Below are 13936 nucleotides of genomic sequence, written 5' to 3' on the forward strand. Positions count from 1 at the left end.
GTCTGAGGTTTACACACACCCAGTGCATGGGGTCAGCTACCTGATCATCCTGGCTACTAGACACTGAGGACCCATCCTCCACAAATTGACCTAATTCTTTTTTGAACCCAATTATACCTTTGGCCTCCACAACATACCATGGCAATAAGTTCCAAAGGTTGACTCTGCTTGTGGGAAGAAGTACTTCTTTATGTTTGTTTTAAACTTGCTGCCTATTAAGTTCATTGGGTGAACCCTCATTCTTGTGTTACATGAAGGGGTAAACACCATTTCACTATTCACTTTCCCCACACCATTCACGGTTTTACAGACCTCTATGACAGTGTGTCCCAAACTTACAATACTTATGTACCCCTTTTGAGACATTTGTCTTACTGGCGTACCCCTTCTCCGATGAAGATAATTTGGGAGAGGAGGGGTAGCCACATTTTTATAATACACTCCTAATTCGTTTAACTCTGGATTAAATGTTTATTAGAAATAAATACAAAATTATATTGCATACAGTTGAAACAAAACTTTTAATAGAAAGAATAGTTATATATAGAAATAGTACTAGAAATAATTAAAAAAATAGAAACCAAACAACAGTCAGGCAGAACAGCGTGTGTATATATATATACACACATATATATACACACACACACACACACACGGTGAATTTGTATCATTCTGAAATTAAAATATGCTGGTTTGGTTAGGTTAGTGGAGAAAGCACTAGTTTTAATACTTACTATTTCGGTATTGAAAAATGTTCAGTACAAACCAAACTATTCTGTGCAAGGGATGCAACTGCTTTTGATCACGACAATATCGCGGGGATATCTGGATCGATGTTTGTGATCTTAAGACGAAGATGGGTTCCACGTCAATAAGATGATTTAATTTTTTTGTTTTGATGCCAACTAGTGCAGAGAATCTGATCTTGCACAAATACAAGGTGGAAAAAGGCAGAAGACACTTGACAGCTTTGTCCGACAGAGTTGGATATTCAGAGCTAACCCTCAACCAAAATAACGTCAGTGTATTTTGCTCAAATTTTGGTTTTCAGGAAGCTATCTGAAGCCAGCTCCAAGAGCTGTTCTTCTTCTGAAGCAGAGAGGTTATTTGGCAATGTTTGAACATTGATGATAAAAGGGTTCCTTCCTTATCCATTCAAAGGTGCCGTCCGGTTCAGGGAAATACTTACAGAGATCTTTCTGCAAGCTTTCCAAATGCTGCTTTATGGTTTGCAACACATCACTATCAAGTTCGTTAGTCGAGTTTATTATTAAGTCATGAAGAGATGGAAAGAAATCCAGTTCACAACGACTAAGACGTTTATGCCATAGTTTCAATCTTAGGACCATGGTGCTCACTTTTTCTTGAACATGGAATATGAATATGAATTTCCTTTGCAAGGAGAGATTGAGGTTGTTTAAATGAGCAAAGATATCTGCAATATATGCTAGTTTGCATAGCCATTTCCAGTTGTGTATACTGTCTTGCCGGTTAAAGGTTTCATCTAAAAAAACTTGCAGTTCTTCTCACAGCTCAAACAGGCGATTCAGACAGAACTTTTCCATGCAAAAGCCAACACACTTCAGTGTGAAATAGGAGTTGTGTGTAATCACTGCCCATCTCATCACAAAGCTAAGAAAACAGCCAGGAGTTCAGAGGGTGGCCTTTCACAAAACTGATTATTTTTCACAGCTTCATCCAGTACTTGCTTTAGATCTGCCTGCATGTTCTGGGTGGTGAGTCCTTCTCTGTGAATGCAACGAGTCGATTTTGCTTCTGTCACAACAGCTTGAATACATGCAACAACTCCTTTCTTCAAACCAGTCATGGCTCTGGCGTCATCTGTGCTTATTCCAACACAACAACTCCAATCCAAGTCACTGTTTTTGATAAAGTCATCAATAACTTTAAAAATAGCTTCTCCAGTTGTATGTGTTGGCATAGGTTGGCAGAACAAAATATCATTGTGTACTTCGTTATTCAGCTTGTATTTGACAAAACAAAAGATTAGCTAAATTCACAACATCAGTGGATTCATCCGCTTGCAGTGCACAGTAGCGACTCTTTTGTACTCTTGACAATAATTACTGCTTTACATTTTCAGCCATATCTGTGATTCTACGATGAACATTATTATTTGAGAGAGGAACACGATCTATAGCTTTCCTGGCCTCGTCTCCAGTCATCACTTGCACCATTACTTTGGTTGCAGGTTTTACTAATGTCTCACCAATCACTTCAGCAGCTCCGGACTTTGCAATTAAGTATGCCACACTATATGAAGCTTCCAAAGCTTTAATATTTTCATCTCTCGTCACATTATGAATTGTTTTCTGGGACTTTTGGAGATCTTTGTGCCTATTTTCAAAGAATTCAACAGGTTTTCCCTCGTATTCTTTATGTTTGCTATCAAAATGGCATTTTAGGTTGGATGGTTTCATAATTTCATTTGTGAGAGTCTCGTAACAAATCACATGTAGTGGAACAGGCTCCACCTCATCGCCAGTCCACGAAAATCCCAGTTTAAGATATTCTTCAAAATATTTGCAGGCTTTTTTGGTTTTCTTTGCAGCTGATCTGTTCAATAAGCTTGCAGATGGTTCACATGGTTCACTAATTTTGTCATCACAATTGTCTAATGTAGCCATATCACTGCATTTTTCAACATAATTATCACTAACATTCGTATTTCCTTCAGAATTTTCTTTTGTACATTTCAAACTTCCAGTTTTTAGCGAGCGATCCATTGTAAATGGGTTTAACAAAACAACAAAAGAAATTAGTTATTCACCTTTATCCATCAGTAGGTCTTCTGCGCATGCCACGACGGCACGTGTATTGCCTGAGCCGCTGTAACACCGCATGCAGTTTGCGTTGGCAGGCCAACTGATTTTTACTGGCACGCTGCTGACAGCTGGGGTCCCAGCCGCTAGCCCAGCTCAGTCCGCTGCCAGCCAGGGTGAATGGGACCCCTGGCAGGCGGCGGGCTGAGTGGGACTGGTGGCCGGGACCCCGGATGGCAGAGCCGGCAGATAGAACCCCGGGCCGACACTGGGCTGAGCTGTTCAGCCCGCTGCGGATCTGATGTTCTGTCCACCGGCCCCGCTCAGCCTGCTGCCAGCTCCTTGCCACCGAGGGTCCTAGCCGCCAGCTACTGGCCTGGGTGAACAGGACCCCCGGCCGGTAGAGGGCTGAGTGGGACCAGCAGACAGAACCCTGGGCGGGCAGCTGGCTGAGCCCCTCAGCTCGCTGTGGGTCTGGGGTTCTGTCCGCTGGCCCTGCTCAGCCTGCTGCCAGCCTGGGTGAACGGGACCCCCAGCTGGCAGCAGGCTGAGTGAGGTCGGTGCGCAGGACCCGGCTGGCAAGAGCCGACGGACGGAACCTCAGACCAGCAGTGGGCTAAGATGCTCAGCCCGCTGAGGGTCTGGGGTCCCAGCCGCCGGCCCCACTCAACCCGCTGCTGGCCCCTTGCAACCCTTTCACGGACCACCAGTGGGAAACACTGCTCTATGATATCCCACCTTCGTCATCTCTTTTCTAAATTGAACAATCCCAGTCTCTTAAAATCAGTCCTAACATGGAAGCTGTTCCATACAGTAATACATTTTTGCTGTCTTTTTCTGTATTTTTTATTCCCAATTCTAATATATCTTTTTTAAAATGTGGCCACCAGAACTGCATGCCGTATTCAAGGTGTGGGCATACCATGGATTTACATAATGGCATTTTGATATTTTCTGTTATATTATATATTCCTTTTCTAATGGTGTCTAACATTGTTAGCTTTTTTGATTGCCAATGGATATTGAGTAGATTTCTTCCAGAAAACTATCCACAATGACTCCAAAATCTCTTTCTTGAGTGGTAACAGCTAATTTAGACCCTATCATTTTGTATCTATAATTGGGATTATGTTTTCCAATGTGCATTACTTTGCACTTATCAGCATTGAATTTCATCTGCCATTCTGTTGCCAATTCACCCCATTTTGTGAGATCTCTTTGTAACTCTTCACAGTCAGCTTTGGACATAACTATCTTGAGTTCAGCAGAACTGGAATCCTAAGTGTTTTATTATTTCTATGTGAAAACTGCAGTGACGTTGTAGCTGAGTTTGGCTTTAGGATACGAGGGAGACAAGTTAGGTGGGTGAAGCAATATCTTTTATTGAATCTATTTCTGCTGGTGGAAGGGACAAGCTTTTGAGCAAGATAGAGCTCTTCTTTAAGTGAAAATTAGCATTTTGAATAAATACAGTAATTGACTGACTTTATTTTAGGTTTTCATGAATTCTTTGAAATTTTGCAACTTTCTCTGAATACAATACTTCACATACTTTCAAAACAACAGTTCCCCACTCAAAACAAAGATGGACAGACACAAGAATCCAGGGCCGTGGTATATTTTTTCCTGAAGCCAGTAGTACAACTTTACCAACATAGTTGTACTCTTAAGACTTGAGGTTTATATCCATACTGTATGATCCTCACCACTCAAATTTTACTTCATTAGATTTTCTGGAATTTTACAGATATTGCATAGAGCTACTCCCCCCCATATACAATCTAATACATCTTTCTTGTGTAGTTTCTACTCCAGTACTACAATATCCCATTGATTTTTGGAGCATTCAAACATGTTTCAGAAATGTCTTATGACAAGGTTCTTTTCTTTTGCCAGACATCTAGTTAATCATTTTTGCTTCTAAGCATTTCACATTTGTTTACATCTTCTCAGCTTTTAACTTGCCTGGCACTGACTGAAGTTTTTTTTTCTTGGTCCTGGGCAGTTTTAAGATAAAACGGAATTCCTGTTTTTCCACTGTTAATCTTGTGTTTACACCCAACTGCACAATCTCCTTGGTCTTCATGGCGAGCTGTGGAATTTTCTGGGTTTTTGTTTCTGTTGTCTTGCTCTGGGTTAACTTTCTGACACCAAAATGTGTTTCATCAGCCATTCTCTACTTTTAGGTGGATTTTTATCCCATGGGAAGTTTGGGAGATTTAAAAATGTCTTCAGCTTCTTGCGTTGTTTTCAGTCATCATTGCTAGGGTCATGCTTCCATGCCATGGAGTCTCATTGCTACTCACCTTAAATACAGGCGATATCTAGAGTGGCAGACTATTGTGCTAGAGCAGAAATGCTCCACCTTCTTAACTGACATGCTGTCATAACTTTAGTCCCAGATTTGGACCTTAGCGTCCAAAATATGGGGGTTAGCATGAAAACCTCCAAGCTTAGTTACCAGCTTGGACCTGGTACTTGCTGCCACCACCCAAAAAATTAGAGTGTTTTGGGGCACTCTGGTCCCCCTGAAAAACCTTCCCTGGGGACCCCAAGACCCAAATCCCTTGAGTCTCACAACAAAGGGAAATAATCCTTTTTCCCTTCCCCCCTCCAGGTGCTCCTGGAGAGATACACAGACACAAGCTCTGTGAATCCAAACAGAGTGACTCCCCCTCTCCGTTCCCAGTCCTGGAAACAAAAGCACTTTCCTCTTCACCCAGAGGGAATGCAAAATCAGGCTAGCAAATCCAACACACACAGATCTCCCCCACCTGATTTCTTCCTCCCACCAATTCCCTGGTGAGTACAGACTTAATTTCCCTGAAATTTCCCAGAAAAGAAAACTCCAACAGGTCTCAAAAAGAAAGCTTTATGTAAAAAAGAAAGAAAAAATACATACAAATGGTCTCTCTGTATTAAGGTGACACATACAGGGTTAATTGCTTAAAAGAAATATGAATAAACAGCCTTATTCAAAAAGAATACAAATCAAAGCACTCCAGCACTTATATTCATGCAAATACCAAAGAAAAGAAACCATATAACTTACTATCTGATCTCTTTGTTCTTACACTTAGAAACAGAAGATTAGAAAGCAGAAACTACTTTTCCAAAGCTCAGAGAAAGCAGGCAGGCAGACAAAGACTCAGACACACACTTCCCTCCACCCAGAGTTGAAAAAATCCGGTTTCCTGATTGGTCCTCTGGTCAGGTGCTTCAGGTGAAAGAGACATTAACCCTTAGCTATCTGTTTATGACACATGCTTCATTTCTCCTCTTTGTTGTAGTTTGCAGCTTGGACCACTTATTCATATTAAACACAATAAAAATCTCTATGGCTATATGTATCTAGGTTTTTCATATCACATTCACCACCAGAATATTTGAACACCTTCCAAATTTATGAAAAAGTGTATTCAAATATATTTGTATTTCTCAACAGACAGGATATGTTATTTCTTCCCCTTGCTGTTAATTTCAGAAAGCTAAGCAAAAGAAGTGGGTTTGTCAGTGATATTCATGCTGATCTTTCCTAGTATTGAGTTCTAGATATATGTGCCAGGCAGAGAGAAAGTTCTGTCTCCTTCACTTACAGGGTTCATTACGAATGAAAAGAGGCAGAGTGCTTTGGTACTATACTCTGAGCAGCCTGTAACCAAACAGAGGTGATGTTTTTTGTTTATTTTATCAAGCTCAGCAGTTTCTTTCCAGGATATAAAGCATAATAATAAAATCAAGCCTGGAGGTGATGATTCCAAATCAATGAGGATGGAAGTGTGTGAAGCAACATTCAATATAAATATTCTCTCTGTATTGAAAAGATTTAAGGATGCCCTTACTTTATAATAGAGTGTAAACAATTAAATCATATGCCAGTTGTTATAATTTCTCTATCTAGGTCGGGGTGGACAAACTTTTGGCCTGAGGGGCACATCAGGTGTCCAAAATTGAACGGAGGGCCGGTTAGGGGAGGCTGTGCCTCTCCAAATAACCAGGCATGGCCCAGCCCCCAATCCTTATCCGACCCCCGCTGCTTCTCGCCCCCTGACAGCCCTCCAGGGACTCCTACCTCATCCATCATTGCCTGCTCCCTGTCCACTCCCAGATCACTCCTACTGCCCCCCGCCAGCCCATCCAATCCCCCCTCTCCTTCCTGACTGCCCCCCCAAGGAGTCCTGCCCCATTCAACCACTAATGTTCCCCGCCCTCTGACCACCCCACCCCTATCTACACTCCCACCCCCTGACCACCACCCCGAACTCCCCTGCCCTCTTACCGTGCTGCCTGGAGGGCCGCCCAGAGCACTGGGTCAGGCCGTGGCTCTGCAGCTGCACTGCCCGGCCACCCACAGCATTGTGCTGGCAGCACAGTGAGCTGAGGCTGCAGGGGAGAGGGGGCAGCGGGGTAGGAGCCAGGAGCTAGTCTCCCGGGCCAGGAGCTCAGAGGCCAGGCTGGATGTGGTCCGCAGGCCGTAGTTTGCCCACCTCTAATCTAGGTGCTCACAGATTGTTTGTGTGTTTTTTTACTTTTTACCATCTTTGAAATTACTTATATCCTTTGTAAACAGCAATTGCAAGAAAATAAAACTTAGTTTGTATCTGCCGAAAAAATAAAGCATAATGATGGAATAATTTGAATATCAAATACGGTTCTGCTTCGGAAGCCTGTACTCAGACACATAATGTTAGCAGACTAATTGCCTGTCCTAGTAGGTAATCTGCAAGATGTGCCAGATCTACCACTCGACTTTCAGTTTACCAATATGATAAACTAAATCTCCATCCAACATTTACTGATTATAAACTGTCAATTTATGTGTGACACACCCAGATTAGTTCAGCGGGAAAAATATTTTCGTTTGACTTCCAGAATTTAATTATAGTGATATCTTATTTACTAGTGTTGTTTATCCAAACACATACAAATTATGTACATATAATACAGGAATCACTTTATTTACCAGTTTATTTAATAGCATAGCACATAATTTTGCACAACTTTAGGGCAGGAAATGAAGAAGAATATGGTATCCAATTAAACTGAAGGAGAAGAATGTATGCAGGGAAAATGCAGCCTGTTTCTTAACATATGATCTGTAGACTTGCTGTGACTTGCTAAGTATGTCTATCACACTTTAAAAGCTAATGTTTTTGTTTTTGCTTATGTAGGGTTTACAAAATCATGCTAAAAAGTTAGAAATTCAACATCTGAATTAAATTCATTTTGCTCAAAGCTATTCTTTGGACATTTTGGACCAATATTAAAATAGGATGCCAAAAATCAAGTAGATTTCTTGGCTGCTTACTGAAAAAAAGAGTTCGTTATAATGGACGAGACAACATGGATTTTGGAAGAATGTATAACCATTATTGCAACATATTTAATTTGTAGTTCCTATTATCTCCTTTAAAGCACAGTTGGGAAAGACTCTGTTTCAACTTGTATAAGTAATGCATACTCAACACTCATCGGAGCATTAATATCTCTTAAGAATTTCTCTAGAAAAGTCTCACTATTCACTGTTTTTTTCATCCATCCATTGCTTTTTCTGTCTTCATTCTACATGGTATCTTAGAATAATTGGTGTATAAATAACGAGACACTGGAATTCTAATCCACTGTAAAAGAAAGACTTTTGATGTTGAATTCTAAGTATAAATAAAAGATACTTCATGTCCTGAGAATACAAAAGACAGACATATTTATGGTAATTAATATGCTGTTAAAGTGCCTAGAACCCTTTACATATTCTGATAAAAACTGAATGTTTACATTTTTAAAGGATCTAACTAAACATCATGTAGTCATTCAGAGAAGTTTAAACATGGCTTTTGAAACAATAAAAAACAAACAGCTCTATGAAAAGGTAAAATGTACTCACTTGACTGGTTTTTCTTTGCTCTTGCACAGCCTCCTGAACAGCCTGAGCAATCTTTTCTTTGTATTTGTCACATTCGGTCTGCCATATTTCTCTTTCTTTTGCATGAATTTTCTCCATGTTTCTCCTTTCCTCTTCGACTGCTTTTAAAATGGCCTCTTGCATTACTTCTTTTTCAATCTTTGAAACAAATAAAGCAAAAGTGTATGACAAAAAATACTGAATGCCTGAATCAATTAGAATAACTTCATTTAGAAGGATTGGCAGGCTTACACTATATAAGAACAGATATTTTTACTTCTATATCACTAGTGCATATCTGGGCCTAGGACTGTAATGCCCCCCAAAATATTACCATGGCTATTTGTTAGTTAATAAAAAACGAGTTGCTGGTTGGAGAACTTTGGTAGCAGTTTCCATTCAGCCTGCGCATGCGCGACTTCCCTTGCTCTGCCATGAAGCTAGCCAGCGTGCACAAGTAAACCCTTCTCAGTTCCTTCTCTACCACAGAGTCAATGACAAGAAACTCAGAAATAGAGGGGAGGCGGGTGGGGACGAGCACCCACAGGGAGACACATCTCGAAGAACCATCATTACTGCACAAGGTGAGTAACTTCCTCTTCTTTGAGTAGTGTCTCTATAGGTGTTCTGCTGTAAGTGACTTCTGAGCAGTGCTCCCCACCGGAGGTTGGGGCTTCGGAGTTGAGTCTGTGATAATACTGAAACTGTCATCTACAGTAGAGTCCCCCGGGGTGGCATAGTGTTCTGTGAAGGTATGTGCAGATGCCCGGGTAGCTGCTCTGTAGATTTCTGATATAGGAATAACCTTGGAGAAGGCGACTGCCGAGGAGACCAATCTTATAGAATGAGTGCATATTGAAGATGGGAGTGCTGCACTGTGAATTGGGCATCGTAGTTTGATATGGTTAGTCCATTTGGAGAGTCTTTGAGCTGAAATCAATGTGCCTTTTAACCTATCTGCAATGGAGAGTCTCAGAGGTTTTCTAAAAATTCTTGCCCTGTCCTCACATCGGGTATATGGAGGATGCCTTCCCTATTATCCTGATGAAGTTTGGGATAAACAGTCAGAAGGTGAATGATTTGGTTCATGTGAAATGTGGAAGCCACTTGGGAGTGAACTTCGGATGCAGTCTAAGCGTGACTTTGCCAGGGAAGAACACTGTGAAGGGTGAATGCTCTGTCAGAGCTGCTATCTCCTTTTTCTTTCTTGCAGAGGTGACGGCGATCAGGAATGCTGTTCTCATGGAAGAGTGAGTTAAAGAACAAGAGGCCATGGGTTAAAAGGACTGACCAGATTACCATTTGAACACTAGGTTGAGATCCCATTGTGGGGGAAGGATGCCTGGGTTGAGGAAACTCATTAACTATGCCTTTGAGAAACCTCTTTGTAGTCGGGTGGGAAAAATTGAGTACCCTTCTATCTGCTGGTAGAAGGTCACAACTGCTGTTAAGTGTACTTTTAGCAAGTAAATAGAGAGTCCCGATTTCTTGAGTCAACAGATAATCTAGGATTACAAGTAGGGGGGCTATATGTAGGGTAACATCTTAGCGCTGGCACTAGATTTGAAATCTGGTCTCCGTCTGGTAGGTGGGTACAACAGGTAGCTAATTTTCTACTATGAAGTAACACTTTCTGAATGTCCTCAGATCTGCAGTATTCTCAGGTTCAGATGGTGAGTGCGCCTCTCATTCTCTGATAGAAGATAAGGAGTGATTGGAAGAGTCATTGGTGGACATAGCTCCAGTTGTGACAGGTAAGGATATCATGTCTTTCTGGGACAGGTGAAAGCAATCAGTATGATGTTTGCTTTTTCTTTATTTTCAAGAGAACTTTCAGTAACAGAGGGAAAGGGGTGAAGAAAGCCCTTGTCCCACAAGACGAAGAGAGTGTCTTCCATGATGTGCATCCAATCCCTGCTCTGGAGCAGTACAGTGGACATTTTTTGTTCTGGTAAGTGGCTAACAAGTTTATTGTTTGTGGCCCCCATTGTCGTGGAGTATCATCAAATCTCCCATTTGGGGTCATGTGGTAATTTGTGGTTAAACTATCCACTGTCATGTTGTGCACTTCCGGTACATAGGCTGCTGATATTGTGACATTGTGGGAAATGCACCAGTTCCATAGCTTTAGTACTTCCAAGCCCAGAGAGGGTGATCTGTTGCCTTCTTGTTGGTTTATATAATACAGGCAAGCCATATTGTCCATCATGAATTTTGTATGTGTGCCTTTGATCAGCGGGAGAAAGTGAGCACACACATTTCTGGCCACTTGCAGTTCAAGTAGATTAATGTGAAGGCACATTTCTGATGGAGACCATTTGCCCTGCAGTGTGAGATCATCGAGACATATGCCCCATCCTACGAGGGATGCACTGGTGGTCAGAAGTAATGACGGGGAATGCAAAACAAATGGAATTCCCATGCAGTTGTTTTTGGGTCTTTCCACCAATCCAAGGATTGTTTGACCTCGATGGGCATCAATAGTAGTTTGTTTATGTTGTCACTGTTTGGTCTGTAAACTGAACCATGGTTGAAGGCATTTCCTGTGCAGTCTGGCATGATCTATAGCCAATGTGCCAACGGCTATATGCCCCAGAAATTTGAGACAGTGTCTGGTCGAAATTTGTGGGCTGGATTGCACTGTCTCTAGAAGCATGGAGAGGCTGAGGAATCTGATGTGGGAGGAGCACCCTCGCATTGAAGAGTAGCCTCTGTACAAGAGTTACTGTTGATTTTTGTGCACTGATTTGAAGGCCCAGATTCTAGAATCGATCCAGTGCGGTATAGTGATTCATTGGGCTTTGGCAAAGGAATATGCTCTGAGAAGACCATCATCCAGGTCAGGATAAATCATGATGCCCTGGGAGTGTAAATGGACCACCACTACTGAAAGGACCTTAGAGAATACTCTGGGGACCAATGAGAGGCCAAAGGGGAGCGTCAGTAGTGCTCTTGGTCTAGCATAAACCTGAGGTATCATCTGTGACTCAGTATGATTGAGATGTGGAAATATGCATCTTGAAGATCAAGGGCTGAGAACCAGTCTCCTTTTTCTAACGCTGGAATAATTATTGCTATTGTGACCATCTCGAACTTCTGAGTCTTGACAAATTTGTTGAGTACTCTAAGATCTAGTATGAGTCTCCAATCTCCTTTTTTCTTAGGTACCAGAAAGTAGGGAGAGTAGATATGCCTCTTAGATGTATGTGCACTGGCTCTATAGTTCCTCTCCTAATAGGCTCTCATGAAAAGGGTCTCTGAAAAAGATTGGGGAAGGTAAAATGGATGGAGTATCTATCTCGAATGATCTCCAACAACCACTTGTTATCCACTCTCAGTTGATACGGAATAGGGTGAGATAGTATCCAAAAGGGAGGGGTGAGGTTTTCCAGGATCAGGTGATGTTGAGGAGAATTTTCTATGGTCACTTTGACCAACCTATCAAAACTGTTGCTTTGAGGTGGAAGGTTGAGAGGAAGTGTGTTGCGAACACAAAGGTTTCCACCTAGGGAACCTAGACTTCTTCCTCTGAGGTTCATATGACCTCTGAGAAGGATATTGTGATGAGTGGGGTTTAAATGATGGTTGAAGGCTATATTTTCTCTTAAATCCAGGTGTGAAGATCCTGAGGGATTGAAGAGTAGCCCTGGAGTCTTTTAAGGTGTGGAGGCAGGTGTTAGTCTTTTCCACAAACAGCTTTGTCTCTTTAAAAGGAAGAGCCTGTTCAGTCGTTTGAACCTCATTTTGGGCAGCTGGATAGGTAAAACCAAGAATCTCATTCCATTACGATGGCAGTCAAGATGAAACATGCCGCTGTGTCAGCTGCATCTAGTGCAGACTGGAGAGATGCTTTAGCCACCAGTTGGATTTCATTGACATTGGCCTTCAATTGTTCCTTATGAGAATCTGGGAGCTGCTCAATAAAGGAGTTCAGTTTTAAGTAATTCTGATAACGGTATTTTACCAGTAAGGCTTCACTGTTTGCAACGCAGAACTGGAGAGAGGTTAAGGAGCATGTTTTCCTACCAAAAAGATCCCGACGCTTCCAGGTCCAGTCATAGGGGGTGAATTTAAATTGGTGTTGGCGGCCCTTTGAGTTGACTGCATCCACTAGGATCAACTGGGAGGTGGGTGGGAGAAGAGAAACTCCATGTCTTTCACCAGCACACAGTACTTTTTCTCAGCCCGCTTACACGTTGGTGGGACCGACATGGGGGGCTGCCATATGATTTTGGCTGAGTTCATGAGTGCCTTGTTAATAGGGAGGTGTGACACTGCACCCCATAGTCTTCACAGTGATAATATGATGATAATTCTGATGTATTTTATGCAAGATAGGTCATGTGAGATATCATTGGAAGGTTTATGATTTACTGAATATGATTATCCTATTTGTATGCATATATAATTTTTGTATCTGAAATTAGGAACATTGACAATGTATCTGTATTACAAATGTTTTTACACCTGGGGAACACCCACTAGCAAAAGATTGTCAGTCTAGATGGCTGGCTGGGAGGGGCCCATTCAAGTTAATGAATCATTAGGGAGAACAACAGGCCTTAGAAGGATCTTATCTCCCACTTAGGGGGTCTTCCTGAGGACACAGTAAACAGCCTCTGACTCAGGGCTGCTATGACACTATGGAATCATGTGACCAAGTCACCTGTTACGGGACTCCATCTTGGAATATCAATGTTTTCCACTGACTGGCATGGGAACAAAACTTGGAGACAAAGGGCTCCCGCCATATGCAAAAGCTATTTAAGGCAGGAGAGCAACATCATTGTGGTTCTTCACTAACTCCCTGCCCAAAAGAGACTCTGGGAAACATCTGAGGAACAAAGACTGAACTGGGTTTGGACGTGCTGGACCCAGGCTAAACAGGTTTTTTAATCTGTGAAAGGAACACCTGGAGTTTTCAAGCTGTTAGCAAGCATGGCTGGCCACTTCAGAATCTCTGAGGTCTCCTTGAATCATCATTTAGGGTGAGAATCTGATACTCATATTCAATCTCTTTAGTATATTAAGCTTAGATTGTGTTTTTGTTGATTTGCTAGGTAATCTGCTTTGATCTGTTTGTATACCTTATAATCACTTAAAAATCTTTTGTAGTTAATATATTTGTTTTTGTTTTATCAGAAACCAGTGTGTGGGAGTCATAACTTGAGACAAAAAGCTGTTGTATATTTCCTCTCCACACTGATGGAGGGGGCAAATGCCGCAAGCGTACACTGTACAGATCTCTTTG

General features: G+C 41.8%; 1 protein-coding gene across 6 annotated transcripts in view; it reads right to left on the reverse strand.

Moving 5' to 3' along the window:
- Positions 1 to 13936, reverse strand: part of CCDC91 (coiled-coil domain containing 91) — a 336190-nt gene that overhangs the window by 91170 nt on the left and 231084 nt on the right. For 5 of the 6 annotated variants that reach the window (XM_030539087.1, XM_030539052.1, XM_030539070.1 and 2 more), the window contains one exon: positions 8668 to 8844. In XM_030539087.1, coding sequence (XP_030394947.1) covers positions 8668 to 8844 — 177 coding nt within the window. Of the gene's footprint in view, positions 1 to 7082; positions 8464 to 8667; positions 8845 to 13936 lie in introns of those variants that run through there. The other variant, XM_030539079.1, reaches the window with a different exon arrangement.

Source organism: Gopherus evgoodei, chromosome 1, assembly GCF_007399415.2.
Source record: "Gopherus evgoodei ecotype Sinaloan lineage chromosome 1, rGopEvg1_v1.p, whole genome shotgun sequence".
Taxonomy (NCBI): Eukaryota; Metazoa; Chordata; order Testudines; family Testudinidae; genus Gopherus; species Gopherus evgoodei.